At 43.3% G+C, this 17603-nt stretch overlaps 7 protein-coding genes across 7 annotated transcripts; 3 read left to right on the top strand and 4 right to left on the bottom strand.

Annotated features, from left to right (window-relative positions):
- Positions 1-243: 243 nt before the first annotated feature.
- On the bottom strand, positions 244-1311 carry LOC128708841 (uncharacterized). The gene is made up of 4 exons (XM_053803821.1): positions 1224-1311; positions 906-1082; positions 602-727; positions 244-488 (listed from the first exon to the last, which is right to left on the bottom strand). Exons 1-4 carry the CDS (start codon positions 1309-1311, stop codon positions 244-246), a joined length of 636 nt encoding a protein of 211 aa, XP_053659796.1.
- A 2028-nt stretch (positions 1312-3339) lies between these two features.
- Positions 3340-4023, top strand: LOC128707535 (protein CWC15 homolog). Its single transcript, XM_053802491.1, has one exon. It carries the CDS (start codon positions 3340-3342, stop codon positions 4021-4023), a length of 684 nt encoding a protein of 227 aa, XP_053658466.1.
- A 1686-nt stretch (positions 4024-5709) lies between these two features.
- Positions 5710-6955, bottom strand: LOC128709014 (zinc finger protein 649-like). The gene is made up of 3 exons (XM_053803998.1): positions 6912-6955; positions 6611-6833; positions 5710-6537 (listed from the first exon to the last, which is right to left on the bottom strand). The coding sequence occupies exons 1-3, from the start codon at positions 6953-6955 to the stop codon at positions 5710-5712; spliced, it is 1095 nt and encodes a 364-aa protein (XP_053659973.1).
- Positions 6956-9262: 2307 nt separating this feature from the next.
- LOC128718350 (gametocyte-specific factor 1 homolog) lies at positions 9263-9793 on the bottom strand. Its single transcript, XM_053811979.1, has one exon. It carries the CDS (start codon positions 9791-9793, stop codon positions 9263-9265), a length of 531 nt encoding a protein of 176 aa, XP_053667954.1.
- Positions 9794-12071: 2278 nt separating this feature from the next.
- On the bottom strand, positions 12072-13465 carry LOC128708058 (40S ribosomal protein S7). Its single transcript, XM_053803016.1, has 4 exons — positions 13377-13465; positions 12861-13028; positions 12467-12799; positions 12072-12233 (listed from the first exon to the last, which is right to left on the bottom strand). Exons 2-4 carry the CDS (start codon positions 13026-13028, stop codon positions 12156-12158), a joined length of 579 nt encoding a protein of 192 aa, XP_053658991.1. The 5' UTR covers positions 13377-13465; the 3' UTR covers positions 12072-12155.
- A 417-nt stretch (positions 13466-13882) lies between these two features.
- LOC128718349 (40S ribosomal protein S20) lies at positions 13883-14914 on the top strand. Its single transcript, XM_053811978.1, is given in 4 exon segments — positions 13883-14030; positions 14185-14381; positions 14450-14539; positions 14798-14914. Coding segments are annotated over 4 exon segments (552 nt in total).
- A 713-nt stretch (positions 14915-15627) lies between these two features.
- LOC128708535 (myotubularin-related protein DDB_G0290005) lies at positions 15628-17379 on the top strand. The gene has a single exon (XM_053803513.1). The coding sequence runs from the start codon at positions 15628-15630 to the stop codon at positions 17377-17379; it is 1752 nt and encodes a 583-aa protein (XP_053659488.1).
- The last annotated feature ends 224 nt before the right edge of the window (positions 17380-17603 follow it).

The raw sequence follows: 17603 nt of genomic DNA, 5'->3' as shown, positions 1-17603 counted from the left end.
ACTATTCTGCCTGAACGGAGGCTTCTTCTAACACTTCATGGTATCAGATTCACACTTGTTGTCAATCACATTCCAACCACACTATCGTTATCACTATCGCTGACACAACCACAGACACTAATTCGAACTGTATGAACATTTAAAACAACACATTAACTTGATGACTACAATATGGCGGCGAAATAGTGAACAGAATCTTCCTAGAATATCTAAAAAAAAAACGAGTTTTAAATCGTGTATACACTACCGCCACTGTAAGCACTTTATTAGTAACAGCTGAATCATGGCTACTACCAGCATCAATGGCGCAACAGGAACACTATCCGCTAGCACATTTGCCGATCGGTTGCACGGCGTACGTCCAGCGGCCGATTCGCACACGCACACCTCAATCTCTCGCCCTTGCCGGTCCTCCTTGAAGCAGCTGGATGAGGTAGACGATTCATTGTCCACGTTAAGTTTCGCGCACATGTAGGTTATGTTTTCTACTGTGAAAGAAAATTTCACCCACACCCACAGTTAGACTCTCGGAACAAGTGTGACGCAATGCCCTACGCCCGCAGGCTTTTCAAGTGCGAGCAACAAAGTAGTCGACACTTACTTGCACCATTGTAGCGGTAAGAGTACCGTGCGCACACCTCACCACGTACTAGCCGGCAGGCAATTTGGGACGGTTTGTCCTTATACTCTTCCCACATGTAGTTAGTGTCCGGTACGTTAGTGTTGTCTGCAAGACCCAGGAAGGATAGCGAAAAGAGGCATATACACAAAATATAAAGTCAGCAAAGAAAACGATATCACGAGGAGTTCAAACAAAACCCAATTCGTGACCACCAAAAAATTGAACTGCAACCTTGTGGAATGCACACGCAAGGTGCAAGACGAACAGACGACCGCATACTCACTCGTTATGACCAGCGGATGAAAACACGGGATGCCTTTCGCCTTCTTCAGGATGTTGTCGCAGCTCAGATTTTTGTACGGTGTGTCCTTGTTGTACTTCGGGCCCATCCACGTAAACCGGAAACAGTACGGATTGGTTTTGTAATTTTCCACCGGGGCCAGCGTAGTGTTTGGTTCTTCTGAAAAATTGAATTACACCTCGTTGAAGCCACCCGTTGCAATTGTGTTGCCGATTTTCACGTTCTTGTTGATGGTGTGTCAACGTGTTGTACTACTAACGTGGCACAACGCATCCGCAGACGGTCGACGCTTACACCTACCGAGGCTTGTAGCGGGTTTGCACAAATAAATCAAACCAAGCGACAGCAAATAAATTGCTTTCATTTCCGAACCGAAGATGATCGACATCGACGTTGGGGCTGGGTTGGGACTATATCCGGAATCTGACCACCGACACTGACCGTTGACGTTGGGATATTTATGAGCGGTTCACTATTATCTTTTCGCAAGATCAACCTTGCATTAGCCGCAAGACATTACAACACTTTGCCCGCACGCGTGGCTCCAGATCAAGATGACTGGAATGTGAAGAATCACAATTGCAACTATTGCCCAAACAACACTATTGCCCTTTCGCCAAGAAAAGAAAGCTTATCAGTTACATTCAATACCCAAAGAACTTTACCCGCACACACTCGCACACCTACATCCGATAACAAGGGTGAGAAAAATTAAGCACCAAGAAATGGTATCGTGTGTTTTCTCTTGATTATCTTATCACAGGTGCTTCGAAAACTGTACGCCATTTGTGAACGATGACCTCTCAACATCAACTGGTTCAGGTACATCAACTTTGGCTACCCGTCACACTAGCGCCCTGGTATTGGGGTTTGGCAAGTCTGGAGTCTATCGACAAGATGGTACCGGATGCGCTAACATATCGACCTCTAATTTCGTCTAACTGCACTCCTACTTGAAAACTATTCCAACGACGGTAGTAATTCCATATTTTACAAGCTCTTGCTCTCTTATCAACGGATAAGTTTCTGCACGCAAAAAGGTTCTCGCATATAAAAATAAGCTACGTTCGCGACAATGCGGCGCCGACAGTCATCGAATGCTAGTTGAAGTTGGTTGGCACACCGTGTTGCGAGCTGATGGCACTCGTTGAGTCAGCTAATTGACAACCTACTCGCTACTTGGCTGTTGTTAATATATCGTGCGGATATGAATGGAAATGTTTTCAATGCGAAAAGCTTGATAAAAACCCAAACGACTATCCATGTTTGGTAGTGATTTTACCAGTTTGTTCCAGTTGTGTCATGAACTTTCATCTTGATTGATCTTCATTTTTGTTGGTAGTTATGACTCGTCTAGCCTGTAATGATCGCTGTCGAAGACATTTTTCCTAGAATACTCATAAAAATACGGGAAAAAACAATTGCCGTTGCCTCTCATTGCCGTTAATCCTGTTGATCATGTTCTGGTTGATCATCCTTTGACGCTTCCATGCTGATATCGGTGAGCAACCGAAGCAACCAAAAGCACACATGAAAACCACAAAAACCAAATAAAACCACGTGCACAAATTAAAGATGGAAAGAGAAGCATAAGACCAATACAGTAGAGCGCCGATTATCCGAGCTCATCGGGAAAAGAAGGTTACTGGATATTTGGAAAACACGGACAATAAGCACATCTTTTATGATAAATATTAGCGTAAAATGTATGACGGGCTTTTTTGGTGTTCAATATATTTTTCCTGCGTGTTTTATTGTTTTGTGGTTGTTTTTGTAACGAATTTGCGATCATTTTATCTAATGAAATTGGATCTTTCATTTCTTCCGTCAACGATGTTGCCTGGAATATGTCAAATTTCGTTTAGAACTTTCATTTTCGAACTGCACGGTTAATCAGATATCTGGTTAAATGGCAACCGGATAATTGGCGCTCCACTGTATAAGTAAAACAAAAGTAGAATCAAATTACCCACTGTTATTATGCATTTTCCATCGTTCATCCGTTAATGGGTCTTTTGGCTCCGGTCTTCTCTAAACCACAGCACGTTGACTTTCCTGGCTATTCAAACGTGACGATAAACTTAATTACATCGATTTTCTGTAACAGATTCCTACCTTTGTGGTTCATTCAAAAGTGATTTTGATAAAATTGAATGCATTACATGTTGTAAACTTGTTGAAAATTTTGTGTTGAGCGCTAAGCTCAACGGTTTTTCGTAGCCCTATTCAAATGACTGCCTTCAAACCCCAATTTGACAGCGCAAATGACGTTTACACGGAGCAGAACAAAGAAGAAAACTAAACGTTGTTTGTCATTCTCCCAAAACAATCGCATCAACTTTCGTAGGCACAATCAAAATACTGAAGTGTGCTGGATATAGTTCCCTATTAAAAAGAATTTACCAAACGACCGACGATGACGACCGCTGCACGTCCAACGTTTGATCCCGCACGCGGCGGTAGTGGCCGTGGTGAGAAGGATCTGAGTGCCCTCTCCAAACAATATAGCAGTCGCGATTTGCCAGGCCACACGAAGCTAAAGTACCGCGACCAAGGACAGAGCACCAGCGAAGAGCTGCGCAACCGGGACTTCCGCGAGGAACTGGAAAAGCGTGAACGGGATAGCAAACAAGGCAAGGGATCGGCGGTTCCGACGGCACGCCGCGCTTTAGAACAAGGTTCGGGCAATGTGAGTGGCAACACCAAGCGACAGAAGCTGGAGGTACCACAAAACCTCGACGCAGATGATCCAGTGGACAGCGAAAACTCCGACACGGATTCGGACGAGGACGATACGGCGGCACTGTTGGCCGAGTTGAACAAAATCAAGCAAGAGCGTGCGGCTGAGACGGCAAAAAAGGAACGAAGCAAACAGCAGGAAGAGGAACGAATCCGGATGGAAAACATATTGTCGGGAAATCCACTGTTGAACTACTCTGCCACCGCCAAAGCAGAAATGAAAGTGAAACGGCGTTGGGATGATGATGTCGTGTTTAAAAATTGTGCCCGTTCTGAGCCGGAAAAGAAGTCGAACCAGTTCGTAAATGATTCTTTGCGTTCGGATTTCCACAAGAAGTTTATGGATAAATATATTAAGTAAGGGTACAAAGAGTAAATAAATAAGATAAATTTTCACCTTCCATTTCAAGGACTTATGATAAATAATTGGAAGCTTTTTCGTTCGGGGAGAACAATATTTGAGAATTTTATAATTTTGTTTCATTAAAACAAGTGTTTACTTTTGAATGAATGTGGTACGAGTTGTCATTCTTAGTTTATTTCTCATCTAGAACTTTCGCATCAGTTTCAGCGCCGAATGCAAAGAGAAAGGTTATTCAAACATATAAATTAAATCTTTCCGCGTTTTAATTCGATTTGGTATTCTTTTTGTTGTTCCTAAAATAATCGGTTCCCTTCCTTACCATGCTTACGCATTTAAGCTTTTATACATCTATAGTCTTAATTTGTAAATTCCTTCGTATATGCCAGCTTCATCACAATAACACGAATCGCACGGGCGTATGGTGAGCAATTTGCAACCGTAATATAGGTCATCCCACCCAGAAAGGGATCGTATTGCTACACCCATCCCCGGCATTAGGGACACCTTCTTGTCTCGTCGAAGCTATATTTGAGCTACAAGTTTCTTAATAATTCTTGAAACATGGTTTTGGTAAGAAAAGTCATATTATTATGCCATGTAGGAAGAAACATGGTAGAGCAAAGATGACACTGTTTAGCTATCACACAACTGACTAAAATAAATAGCAACTAGCTTAAGTTACGAACTCTATCCTGTCCCTAGGAATCCGCAGATACACGAGCGAGATGTTTGCTCAGGATCATAACATTTGCTTCATTCACGTTACGTTTTAAAAGACGATAAAGAGTTGATGTAACGCGTGTGGTCTATCCCACATGGCACTCTTCATACTTACTCCCTAAGTCTGATAAAATTAGTTGACTGACATAGATATGGACAGTTCGTGCCATAATTCATGATTTTCTGCTGCGCATTTATTATCTCTACCTTACGCCTACATGGGGCTTGCAAATTGTCCACCCTTTGTGAACACACTTCGTACATTCATTCAAATACACCGAGAAACGTGATATCAAACGTAGACACTAAGATGAAAGAAGTCGTGGTCCTTTTCCCCTAATCAACCGGAGAAAAGCACTTGACTTGTCTCTGCTGCACACCGAAGTGAACATAAAAAGCGACTAGCGAAATTGATTGCTTTCGTTCGAATAAATTAAGAAATAAATAAATTACGCACAAACTTAACGGGAAATGATACGATCAAACGAATAAAAAACTGATTGCTGTATAAATAAAATAAAAACCTCACGGTGGGTTACAAAATCAAAATACCTATCTTTGCTACACATTAAATTGTTGTTCATCGATTCAATGATTTGGTATCGAAACATTAACTTAATCTAACACAAGCTGACTAATTCCTTGGCAATTGTATGGCCATCGAACGACTAAAGCAAGGTTAATTTCTTTGGAACGGTTGCGTTACATGACACTGAACAAAACATTATTGTTTAGAAATGGTATCTGCCTTATCCACGCAGTAGATTGTGAAAGTCGGCAAGCAATGAATCACCAATTCGCTTAATCTATGTACAAATACAGAGCTACGTTACCCTCTAGGAACCGATATCGGGCAGCCTTTCTTTCCATAAGCCAAAGCACCCCTACAGATGCGTGTTTCGCACCTCCCTACTGTAATCGCAGAATGTGCCAGGAAGTCTTACTTACGGTGCAAAAAATACCTTAGCTGGCATTCCTGATGCCACAGTCCGTGAGGGAACCCAATTCCGGGGTGCACTGTAATGGAAATGGTGAAACGGAACCGAGCGAAGGTGAACCGCTGGTACGATCTTTTGCCGTACCGTTCTTCCGACGACCGGTGGAAGGTGCAACTGGTGGCAGATCCATTCCCACGGCCTGCGGAACATCCCTCGCCAAGAACGGGTCCAGTGGATTGGTCAGATCGATCGAAAACTGTGCCTTGCAACGTTTCAAGTTCCGGTGCATCAGATAGTAGGATTTGTGTTTAAACAGCTTGAAGCAGCCCTCGCACTGGTGCATGCTTGGCTTCTTGTGGCTACCGATGTGCTTGTCGAAGTCGTACTTCAGCTTGAAACTAAGGTTGCACTCGGTACACTCATACGTGCGCGGTTTGCGTGGATGCTTTGGCAGCTCGATCGTGTCCCGTGGAGCCGTCTGATGGTGACTACGGATGTGCAACCGGAGCGTGGACTTGAAATTGAAAGCTTTCGAACAGATGGCACACACCAGCTCATCCTTGTCAGCATTCAGCGCTTCTACGCCAAGCTCGGTTACAACGAATGTACCACAGGCGGCATCGATGTAGTGTCCACCGGGGCCCGATGTCGGTGAGTCGGGATTTGCGTCACACGGTACGGCCACGTGCACCGGTATGCCATTGTGCATTGTTATTGTGGGTGGTTTACACTGTGCTTCACTGTTGTACATCTGGCTTAACATATCGAAGTACGCATCCTCATCATAATCATAGCCCAATTTCGCACGACACCCATTACACAAGGGTTCAATCTTCCCATCAGCTGGTTTAACCTGTAGCAAAACCGAACAGTGATTACAACGATGTACAACGTAAACAGTCGTAATACAAACAGCAATACCGTACCTCTATTTTGGCAATCTTATAAATATTATCCACTATCCGTTTTAACTCCTCCGCCGATTCGGTTCCGATCGAACTCAGCTCCTCGAAGGGTAACAAACACATTAAACATTTTCTGGGTGGTTCTTTGGTGCCTTTAATCTCAGCGGAACTTTCCTGCAGTATTGGGTACGACTCGTTGGTCTGCGGTAGCAAATGTTCCGCCTGTTTTATCTCATCTACCGAGCTGAAAAGTGGAATAAAAAGCATCAATTTCGTTCGACACTATTCTTTTGTAAGATAGAAGAAAAAACAATAACATTACCTTGGCATTGTTGCAATAGGTACATTTCCACTGTGCGTCTCCATACCCCGGTTAGGAAAAGCAACACAAGATGTGGGGTGAAAACACGGCGTAAAGAACGACACAAAGCAAAACCCCGTACCACCACCAGACCAACACACCCACTGCAGCAGAGGTACAACAAACAAGGAAAACGATCACCTTTTTGCTCAAAACAAACCGTTCGGTAGCATTTTGTGTTTGGCTGTTTTTTCGCTAGCAGAATCCCGCAGGAGATGGTAAACCCCTACCGAATACATCAAGCCCTGGCCAGGGACCAGTGGAAAAAAGGTAAATAAACTAACTAAACACCAACAGCAGCAAATGTTGATGGAGAGGCCAAATTTAACGGTTTGCGTGCTTTGAAAAACAATTGCCGCCGAAAGATGGATTGATGCGGATGCGACTCTACTTTCCGTTCACGCTATTTTCACTCAAATTTTCACAAAACTGCAGCAGGAAAAACTCCTACCCCCTTCCGAGGAGTGCTGACTTTTCTTGCTTTTCTGTCCCTGCTTCGTCGTCGTCCTTCTGGTTTTTCTTTCCTTGTTTTGAAGGTTTTTTTTCTTCCAAGTAAATGTCAAATTCCCAAGGAACAATTTTTACCCCGCAAGTAACAGTTTCACTGCGTTTCACGCCGGCTGACTCCACATGCTGAGCGGCTCTTGGTAATATATTATATCTATCCCTTTCGTAAATTGTACTGCTTTTTGTACCTTCTCGCTCTTCTGAGACTGTTTTTTTTTTTTTGCTGTAATAAACTCTATCGCAATTGGTAAAAGCGGCGTCGAAGAGAAATGCGTATGTGGAGCATTCTAGTATTATTCTAGATTACCCTAGGATATCGGCTTAAAATGGTAAGTAAATCAAATATAATCGGCCAAGCAACTTTTATTTATGCTGTCTATTCAAAAGTACACAGGAAACTTGAATAGTGTTTTGTATTTGTATTTGCAATATTACAAGTGCTTAAAATAGGAAAGTTTTTCTAAATGTTGCTACTACCATGCGTATATGCTGTAATCAATGTCAATTGTGTTCTTATGATAAATGAAATAAAATTTCAATTGCTGCACTAGAAAATGAGCATCAAATAATATAAAAAATGTTGCATTTTTGGTTCTATTAACATCCGAAAACAGCCGTTGTGCATGATCACTTCCATCACCGTTGTCGCGAGTGAATTGGAGGCAGGCATCCGCACGGCCCTTTCCTCGTTTGTTCTTCCTTCCATTTACACTCTCTCGACGGACCGGACAATTCTGCTATCCGGCCGATTATCCGGCCCATAATCGGCCAATCTTTTGCTTCGTGCCAACTTCCGAACTGCTTCGTGGGACGGCTTTTTGAATGCCGAACATGGTCGAAGTTTACCGAAGTAGTACGAACCGAATTTCGAGCCGGGAACCGAATTCGAGCATGAAAATCGTAACGATGCTATTCTCCAACAGATGGCGTCATCTAACAAAACTACCCAAGTAACAAAATATTACAAATTTATAACCCTCATATTTTGTAATCTTACAAAAAAACGCTTACTACAGTAAATTGAAGAACATAGTAGTGATGAGAAGTTAGAGGTGGATCGGTTGATCCGATCCGATCCAGGCTTGAAAAATCTGATCCAATCCTATAATATGGGATCAAATGATCCGGGATCACTGTTGAATAGCGCTTTTGATCCCTAGCGATCCGGGATCATCGTTGCATGGGAAATGTGATGCCTTGTATGGGGATTGTGATCCCTAGCGATCCGGGATCATCGTTATATAGAAAAAGTGATGCCTTGTATGGGGATTGTGATCCCTAGCGATCCGAAATCATCGTTGCATGGAAAAGGTGATGCCTTGTATGGGGATTGTGATCCCTAGCGATCCGGGATCATCGTTATATGGAAAAGTGATCCCTTGTATGGGGATTTTAATTCCTAGCGATTCCGGGATTGTCGTTGTATGGAAATAGCTCTCTCTAACCCAGTATACAGTATACGACTCGCCGACAGGAATTTATTCTGGTTAATGTGAAATAGTCCAGAAGAAGCGCCGAATTAAACAAACTGAAAAAAACCCAAACAATCGCCAGAGACTGATGATAAACTATCAATCTACAAACTTGCCAACGTCTTCTATTACCTCATCGAACGTAATACAACCATACGGTACAAAAAAGTATAAAACAATTAACTTATTTTTATAAACACGAAAAAAGAAGTAATTGTTTTTCTATCGCAAATAACTCACTAAAGCATTGCAGTCAAATGAAAATCGTCAAATGATTTTATTTCATTATCAAACAAACAAAAACCAAACGTATGTAATAGTTTCGGTACAGTGTTACTTGTATGCTTCTTGTAAAGTCGAACCCTTGCTTTCCATAGCTTTGTTTAACTCACTGATGCGAATGCGTTCTTCCTCCCGGAATTTCCGTTTCTCAGATGGCGTCATGTGCCCTGTCGTCTTACGGACGACGGGATTTTCCATGCAATATTGCACTGGATCGTACCGTTGAGCATCCATATCATCCCAGTTTTCATCTTGCTGTTTGTACTGTTGCGTAGCAACTGCCTCTACCGGATCTTGATCATCCATCGGTGAAGGTTTGTACAAGCTGGCAGTACCGTCGTCGATGACGTACTTGCATACCTCAATTAGTGCACGGTCGGGACAGTTTTTCTGATGCTGCTGCAAGTCCTGCTGCGGGACGTGATGTGCACGGTTGAAGCAGCAAATGTCTATTTTTGCGTTCGGGTATTGGCGTCTGCATTTGAACAAATGACGTTGAATACGTGCAGCCGGAATAACATGAGCCTTGTTGTAGGGACAAATGATTACGGCACCGTAATGATCGATGTGCAATTCGTTCATTTCTGCACAAACATATGCGTATACAGCTCAATTCCACAAACAGGTTCTTCGTATAGCTAATATGAGATGCTTATCAAATTTCACTTCCGAGACCTTGCACAATGCAATTAGGCGGAAAAAATCCTCTGTGCGAATCTGCGACTTGCTTTGATGATTCAACTGTTTGTTGTCATTTATTGATAATCTGCTTCATCTGACAGTAAGCATAGGGAAACTTCTACTCGTAAAAAATGGTGCTGTGTGTAAATTTGAAACAATCATAAAATTTAAATTTTTCATCAATCGGATCAAATCGCGGTGAAATGGAATTGTGGGAATAAAACTTTTAGAAACCCAAATGGCTCTAGAATCTAAAGTATTTGTTGTTGCTCATATCGCCTATTAATTACTCTAAGTATAAAGTAATAATTTCCATTCCAATCTTCTTTTTGCGGTTTATATCTCGTTATTGTTTAATCCCAATAGGGTTTACCACCCATTTTCAATGTACATCAACTATGACACCAATATTGTATCTTTTTATTTGTTTTGAGATTTTCCTAATATGAAACACAGCGTTTGATTTTAAGAAACGATTTATTTATTTGAAGCGATTTTCTCGAAAGTTATACTTCTTCTTTATCGGCACAACAACCTCAAGAGACCTAGGCCTGTCATTTCTGGCTTTGTGTGACTTTATTTACCCGCAGCTGGATAGTCAAGTCCTGCGTACGGGGGATTGATCGCGATGGGATTTTGATCCGGTCCGTTCGTGTGAAGATTGGCGCCACTACCATAATGCCACCCGAAAGATATAAAGGGTATTTAAAAAAACAAGTACGGCCATATAGAGAAAATGGAACAGTATTAGTCGGAGAAGGCCACTGGCATTGGTGTTTCAGCGTGACTAGCGAATAATTATTTTAATTGATGCAGCCATACAAACAGCATAAGTGGGATTGAAGCCATTGTGGTATGATGCTTTTTTAAAATTTAAAACGTATTGTGATATACAACAAGTTGGAGTTGACAAGCTCAATATGTAGTAAGTAGCATATCGCTCTTATGGGTCCCGTCTTATAGTGTAATTCATGTCAACGGGAAGGATTCAGATTTACTGGCGAAAACAGTCACAAGAGACCACAACCTCGGTGTATTTTACTACTACGTAGTATAACGATGTCAGAACATGTTTGTGGCAAGCAAGTCAAAGCGGTAATGGTTTCGAGAGCTCTCCCTTGATCATACATTCATCAGGAAGATTTATCGACTCCTGTCGATGCCATTTACTCTGAATGGTCATTTAAAGCATGGTAATCTGTTAACGTCGAATGCGTAGCACTGTAGAGTCGAATTTTGAAATGGAGACCATATCAAGTGGGATTTTCAGAATTGAAAACTTTCAGCCATTCCTTCTCGGATGTGGTATAGTTGCAGTCATCAGAGCGCTTCAAGACGCGAAAAGCTCATATTGTTATTCGTGAAGAACTCGGTAAACAATAGATTATATAGTTCCTTAAATTAATGAGCTTCACTTTCCACTTCGCACGAATCAACGATTTACGGAATGAAGGACAAGTGCCAGCATCCGCACTCGTGGGGTGACTGAGATACTCATCTGTTCTGGTATCCTAGAGGTGTTTATGTTACTAGAGTGACTGGGAGTGGAACTCTTGCAACCCATCTCTAATACAACTGTAATGGCCTTGTCGCTATAAATCGACCCCGCTCGAGCCATTAAACCATCCCATCCCACCGTTATGTCCACATGCCATTATAATATTTGCACTGTGATAGTGAAAATAAAAAAAAACTTGATTGTTTGCAATTTAATGCCTTACAAAAGTACTCAACAAGATCCCGGGTAAGATGTCCTTTCTACAGCACGGAGAAAGAAACATTTACCAATCAATGTGAATTGCATCTATGCTATTGTAATCCTTAGTGATAAATGATACGAATAAGCCAATTTTTAAGGATAAATCGACGAGATAGATACAATAATATCTTCAACCGTTGTTGTGTCCTACATACGACGTTTTACTGTCCTTATAACTGCGTTAATATTATGATGCACTGTGAAAGAATAAATAACTTGCACTTACCACGATTCACTGTGTAGAAATGACCCCTCATTGCGGAACGGAACTTTGCTTCTTTGGTAAATCTTCAATAATTTAAAGCTTATTCTCAATCCGTTTGTAAATCAACTCACTTGCAGTATTAATTTTCCCTATCCATACGTTTTTATTGATGGATATTAGTAACGGCTTTTCTGCGTCCACCCTTATTCCTTCATCTCCCACGTAAAGTAGTAGCACAAACACTCCAAAACCAAGTGCTGCTGCTGCTGACTCTGGCTATCCTAGTGCGACCTCTTATTTTACAGGTAGTTCTCAGGGAATTCGAACGTAACGTCACGGCCAGTCAGCTTCTTGTACACCGACGCAAACGTATCAACCTACAAAGCATTAAAAGGCACATTAGCGGTTTTAATCTTGAAAACAAATAGACACACACATGAACTATATGTTTCGTGTAGCATATTTCTCCAGGACAAACGAGAGATTTGTTTGCACAACCGGTAAAACGCTTCGGTCATATCTGATCAATGTGATTAAATGTGCATTCTGCAGCATTCCACTTACAACAGAACAAATGCACTACTCACTCAGTATACACTCTCATACTCACTTTGTGTTCGATGGTAGTCTGCTGGTTCTTATCCAGGTGCACCTTGATCAGCTGGGAACCGTCGAGTTTCACACGGATACGCTTGCCGACAACCTCCGCGGGGAACACCAGATCCTCGAGGATGGCATCGTACACGGCAGTTAGGGTTCGGGAGCGCGGTCTCTTCTGCTTGTTGGGGTCCCGGCGACCACGCATTGGCTTGGGCAGAATACGACGCTCCGCAATGAACACGACGTGCTTGCCGGAGAACTTCTTCTCCAATTCACGCACCAGCCGGGTCTGAACCTTCTGGAACGCCTTCTGTTTCGGCACCGGCACGTAGATAATGATCGCCTAAAAATATCCAAAACCAAAATGAATATGGAACTGTGGCAAGCTGCTAGGTGCATCTTACCTTCTTGTTGTTAAACTCGACCTCACGGGCGCGGGTGATGTACAAATCACGCAGCTGCGGCTTGAGATCCGAGTTCATTTCGAGCTCCAGGATAGCCTGGCCAATTTGCGTCTCGAACGCATCGGGTTCGCCGTTGCCGGCTTTGATCACCTTGGAACCGAACACCATCTAATGGAATGAAAGAGAAATACAACATATTCGTCAATATACTTTGCATAATCATCACAATTCAATGTGCGAGACATTTTTATCCTCGAAAGGACATGCAGCACGGTATCGGCCTCTCCGAGTCAAGGCGCCGTTGCTGGTGTCATGTCATCAACATTCTACCACCACTCATCTGACAACATCAACCACCGGGAAACCTATTCGCATCAGCCAGCACACAAATAGTCCTTATTCAAATTAAAATCAACCACAGCATACAACACTTCAATCTCCCTCACACCAGACAACTATTTGGCTATCGATTTAGCACTATTTCGATGGAATTACTTCATTTAATACGACACTTACAGCGATTTTTATTTGGGTTCACAACGAAATGTGTCCACTAGCACATCAAAGATGCCCGGAAAAAGAGCGAGAGGAGTCCGAATTTGACAGTTGTTACCCTTCTGGCCCGGAAGTCCGCTCTGCGCTTCTGAACAACTGACAACTGTCACCAGCAGTTCAGGGTTGCGCGTTATGTTGAATTTATTCGAAAAAAATCGTTTTTTTTTCATGATCGATTAATTAAATCCTACTCATATTAATTTCAAACCATCAAACATGTAATTTGGCAATTTTTACAACATTACTGAACTAGATTTCATGAATGCAGACCTCAAAAGTATAAAAAGAAAATGCGGCATCACAAAACGCAAACTTTAGAGTGTATAAACCGAACAAGACTTTAGCAAAGTGTGCGTTTCGGGGCTGCTGTCTGTTTGTAGAGCTTATTTCGGGACAGCTCTCTTCCGCGTCGTGCAAAATTGACTTCCAACAGATAACATTCAAGCTAGCCGGTTGCTTCCAACGCAATGACAGCTCTTCATACAGTGAAAACGCACACTCGTCCATTTCGTCAAAAGTTGTACAACAGAGTGGTTTGGACTGGTTCAGCGCTGGTCAATCGTGTTTTGATTATCTCGACCAGGAAACTCTTCTCTAGAATTGACGATTATCATGGTAAGTAGCGTTTCGTGCTGATCAGGATGGTGCATAAATTAATCCGATTCCGTCGGTAATAAGGGGGTTTTCAAACGATAACACCGCCGTGTTATTATGCTAGGTTAGGTTACCCATGTAGCGCGGGAGGCTTGTGTTGATACACGTGTCATAGATATTTCACTTGCTGATTGTGGCTGTATTTATCTGTTTTAGGCCGCCGTAGCTACCAAGGACATTGAGAAACCGGTCGTCGAGACTGCGACCGTACATCGCATCCGCATCACGCTGACGTCCCGGAATGTGCGCAGCCTGGAAAAGGTGTGTGCCGATCTGATCGCCGGGGCAAAGAAGCAGAAGTTGCGTGTGAAGGTAAGTTCCTTCTTCCTGCATCGGGTCATATATGGACGATATTCATTGCCTTCACTTTACTTTCGCAGGGTCCAGTCCGCATGCCGACCAAGATCCTCCGCATCACGACCCGTAAGACTCCTTGCGGTGAAGGTTCGAAGACTTGGGATCGTTTCCAGGTACGTTTAACAGCATTCGTGACCTTTGGTCGGGCAAGTTTAAACCAAAGTGTACGCTAAGGGGTTTTTTAAACCACGAATAACTGCACTTTCGAAAAACGGGCCCAGATTAAACCGTCCTACGTCATAGTGCTTGATCAATGGTCCATAATTTTTCAAGTCTCCATTTGGTTCGGACATTCTTTTCACTTTGTAGTTTATGTGTCATTAGAGTAAACAAGCTATAATTGTGCATGTTCTTTTTTTTTCTATTCGCAGATGCGCATCCACAAGCGTATCATCGATCTGCACTCGCCATCGGAAATCGTGAAACAAATCACCTCGATTAACATGGAACCCGGTGTAGAGGTTGAAGTGACGATTGCTGACCCTTAAGCTATCGCTGCTTGAACTTATTTACGGCGATCGGTATGTGGTCAGTTCTCTCTGTCTCACTGGTCGCTCGACCATAATGCCCCATTGCACTGTGCATCTAACAACTAGGCATTGTTTTGTTCTAGTTTGCGTTACTTCACTCGTAACATCAAGGGAGTAACGTAAAACGTTCCCGTATTTTTTGTTTGTACATCTAGTGAAATAACTATCATTAGAGTTAAACATCTATATGGAAAATAACAAAGAAGTATTTAAACGTTTGAATGAACGTGTCATGGGGCAAAACTCGTATATACAATTCTTCATTTCCTATGAAAGAAATTTTTTGATTATCATAACTGTAGTTAAAACCCTCGTTCGTTAAGACATTCCAAAACAGACACAATGTCCGACATCCCCTTATATTCCTTTACATGTGTAATTATCTAATTATTTCGTGTGAGTTTACACCCCAAACGGGGGAAAATGTTCATGAAATAACGACGGGTAACAGATATGGCATGCCATCATCGATGGGTAGCTACGTTACCCGTTACCAGGTTGCCATGGCAAAGAGAGAGGGCTTTGATAAAGAAAAGCGTCGTTGCCAATCGTTTGGTCGATAAAATGCGAAACACTCGAAACATCCATGTTATTGTTGTCGATAAGTTAGCGCACAAGTTTGAAAGTGCAAGTGAATACCCTTGGGCATTTCTTTCCATTCGAGCTATAAGATGTGGAAGCTTAAAAGTAAACTGAAACGAAAATTCCGCTCATCCAAGATAGATTGTAATAGCAATCATGTAGATTACGATGTGCCCTCGTTTGAATCCGAAAGTCCTGCAAGACCCGCATCGGAACAATCCGATACATCAGTGGGTGTCCCGGGAAATAGCGGTTACCATAGACACACCCGTAGTTGCTGTAGCGCGCCGGCTGTGGGACGTGGCACCGGTGGTGGTAGCGCCAGCAGCGATAATTCATCCCTTTTCAGTTATAACTGCTGCTATAATTACAATTTTCACATCAATTACAATGTGCACCATCGGCTGCCGCACCATTTGGAACATCATCACCACAATCACCATAATCCCGTTCACCACGGAAACCGACGGGAAGGGACGGACGATACTGATGGAACACCGTTCGGGAGTACGAGCTGTATGACCGGCTTGGGGTCGGAAAGTTCAGCAGAATTGTCCCGAAAAGCCCGTTCAATGTCCACCGTCCATCGACAGCAACGGAATCGAACCGGATCCAACGCATCTTCGGCGAAAGTTTCTTCTGAACCGGATGTCGGTAACAAAAGAAAGTTGGCGAGTGAAAATAAGACAGCTACACGGTGCCTATCGACCAGTGACCTTTCCTCGTACAAGAGCCGTTCCGAGCAAAGGTCGTACAATGGAGAAACAGGGAGAAAAGGCAAAGCACCGTCTGACTCACGAGTGCGGCCACGTTCGGCATCCCAGCGAGGCAGGGCCGATTCTAACGAAAATACCGGTACGGACTCGGTTTCTGGCGATTTTCATGCAATCTGCCGTCGGTTACATGCAGTCTCACTTCAACGGGAATCCACTCCTCCCACCGATCCTATTGCAAGTCGGACTGATCTTACAGATCATGATCGACGCATTCTGCACTGCATGGTTCTCAAGCGCATCAAGGAGCTAGACCAGCTGGAAGAAGCGGTCCTTGCGAAGCAGTGCTGGGAACAGGAGAAGGTGTTCCGCAAGTCATTGCTTGATCAACAGGAACGTAACTACCGGAAAGCAATCCGGCAAAAGCGTTCGATCGAGATGATCGAGGTGCGGAATCGAAAACAACGGCTAGCCCGTCTCGAACAGCAGCAGATCGAAAAGATACAGGACGAAATCAATGAAAAGGATCTGCGGTCGGCAAGTTTGCTGAAGAACATCGAAATAAAGAAGGGTATCCGGGAATGCGAACGTAGAAGCCGGGAACTGAAACGCCTTGAAGACGCAACGGTAAACCAGGAAGAGAAGGTGCTCGATCGGGATATCTGGCGACAGTCGCTGGTGGAAACGCTTGAGGAGCGTGCCAACCGAGCGGAGGGTCTGCGGCGCAAAGTGATGGACGTGTACCGGCGGCGGCTGAAAATCGACAATCAGCTCGAACGGAAGATGCACGCACACAATCTGAAACAAACACTCGAACAGGAGCGCTACAAGCTGTCGCTGTTAAAGGAACGTATCCTGGTGCGTGAGAGCCGATTTCAAAAGTTCAAAGATAGCAAGAAGCGCATCTTCGATCAGCTAAAGAATCGAGCAAAAACGACGGCAGCGCTCCGGGACATGGTGCGGCATACGATCGGTCCTGGCAACTCAGCAGTGGTTTCAGTGTCGTCTAGCAACACCCGGCCAGGGTCGGTTCAGCAGCAACGGTGTGGTTCTTCCGCTCGCTCTGCCGGTTCAATTGCCATAGATGCTGTCCCGCAGAGGTTGCTGGATGTTGTACGTATTAAGTAAGCAAATGGGAAGCAACAAGCGCATGAAACTTTTGCAACAATTCATTTTCATATGGTTTTACATTTGAGCATCGTCTTGTGCAATAAAAACCCATCAAACCACGTATTCCCGAAACCGGTTGTTGGCTGCTACCTGAACAGGATTTGGAAAGAACCTTACAAATGTTGCAGGTACATCCGAACGAAAAACTGCCTCGTTGATGTAAAGATTTCTTCGAAATTTGC

The sequence above is a fragment of the Anopheles marshallii genome, chromosome 2 (assembly GCF_943734725.1).
Source record: "Anopheles marshallii chromosome 2, idAnoMarsDA_429_01, whole genome shotgun sequence".
Taxonomy (NCBI): domain Eukaryota; kingdom Metazoa; phylum Arthropoda; class Insecta; order Diptera; family Culicidae; genus Anopheles; species Anopheles marshallii.
This window is presented reverse-complemented; position numbering and strand designations above follow the sequence as displayed.